The 771-nt window shown below is 73.0% G+C and overlaps 1 protein-coding gene across 1 annotated transcript in view; it reads left to right on the top strand.

Moving 5' to 3' along the window:
* Positions 1 to 771, top strand: part of GREB1 (growth regulation by estrogen in breast cancer 1) — a 63304-nt gene that overhangs the window by 45715 nt on the left and 16818 nt on the right. The window contains 2 exon segments of the mRNA XM_012727364.1: positions 110 to 199; positions 586 to 769. Of these exon segments, the coding sequence (XP_012582818.1) occupies positions 110 to 199; positions 586 to 769 (274 nt within the window).

The following is a 771-nucleotide window of genomic DNA, read 5'->3' as shown; positions in this document are numbered from 1 at the left end:
GGCGGCCCCCACCAGCTGGCCGAGGGGGCCCGGTGGGCAGGCGACGGGGTGAAGGCGGCTGTGGACTTCCTGCAGCGACGCCGGGGCTCACCGGGGTGATCTCACACAGGCTCCGCCTCGGAGAAGAGGAGCCCCGCGCAGAGGGAGCGGCCCCGCTCCCGCGACTCGGCGTCCTCGTCCCTCTCCTCCAAGGCGTCCAGTGAGTGACCGCCTGGGCCACCCGCAGCGGGCCGGTCCGAGGCGCTTTGGAGGGCGGAGCGGTCCTTTATTTTCACCCATTTCAAGAGAAACACTCGTCTCCCACTTCCTGGGGGTGGGGGTCTCAGGCAGCGTCGCCGGGCCTTTGGGGTGCTCTGTGTCCCCCGTCATTTCTCGGTCACAGAGAGCGCCTGGGCGCCTGTGGGGCTGGAAGGGCCAGACACGCTCCCGGCGGGTTCTGGGTGTCCTCGCGGGCCACCCGGGCCGGGCACTTCCATGAGCAGCCGCGTGTGCCTGGACGGCGAGCTTGTCGCTGTGCCGCAGAGCCCAGGTCGGGGCAGGTTTCAGGTCGGGGCGCCCGGGGGTCACTGACGGGTCTCTCTGCAGGCTCAGCGCTCTGCGGGGAGCCCTCGGCACAGCCTGGGGGGCCCCCTGCGGGGGAGCAGGCCGGGTCGCCAGCGCCCTGTGGCCCCTCAGAGGAAGGCTGGGCTGCGGGGGAGCGACCGAGGGCCCGAGCGAGTCGGGGGGCCCCCTCCGTCCTCAGCAGGCACAGCCCCGGGCTGGCCCCCCAGC

This window comes from Condylura cristata, unplaced genomic scaffold (genome assembly GCF_000260355.1).
Source record: "Condylura cristata isolate star-nosed mole 26May11 unplaced genomic scaffold, ConCri1.0 scaffold00020, whole genome shotgun sequence".
NCBI lineage: Eukaryota > Metazoa > Chordata > Mammalia > Eulipotyphla > Talpidae > Condylura > Condylura cristata.
This window is presented reverse-complemented; position numbering and strand designations above follow the sequence as displayed.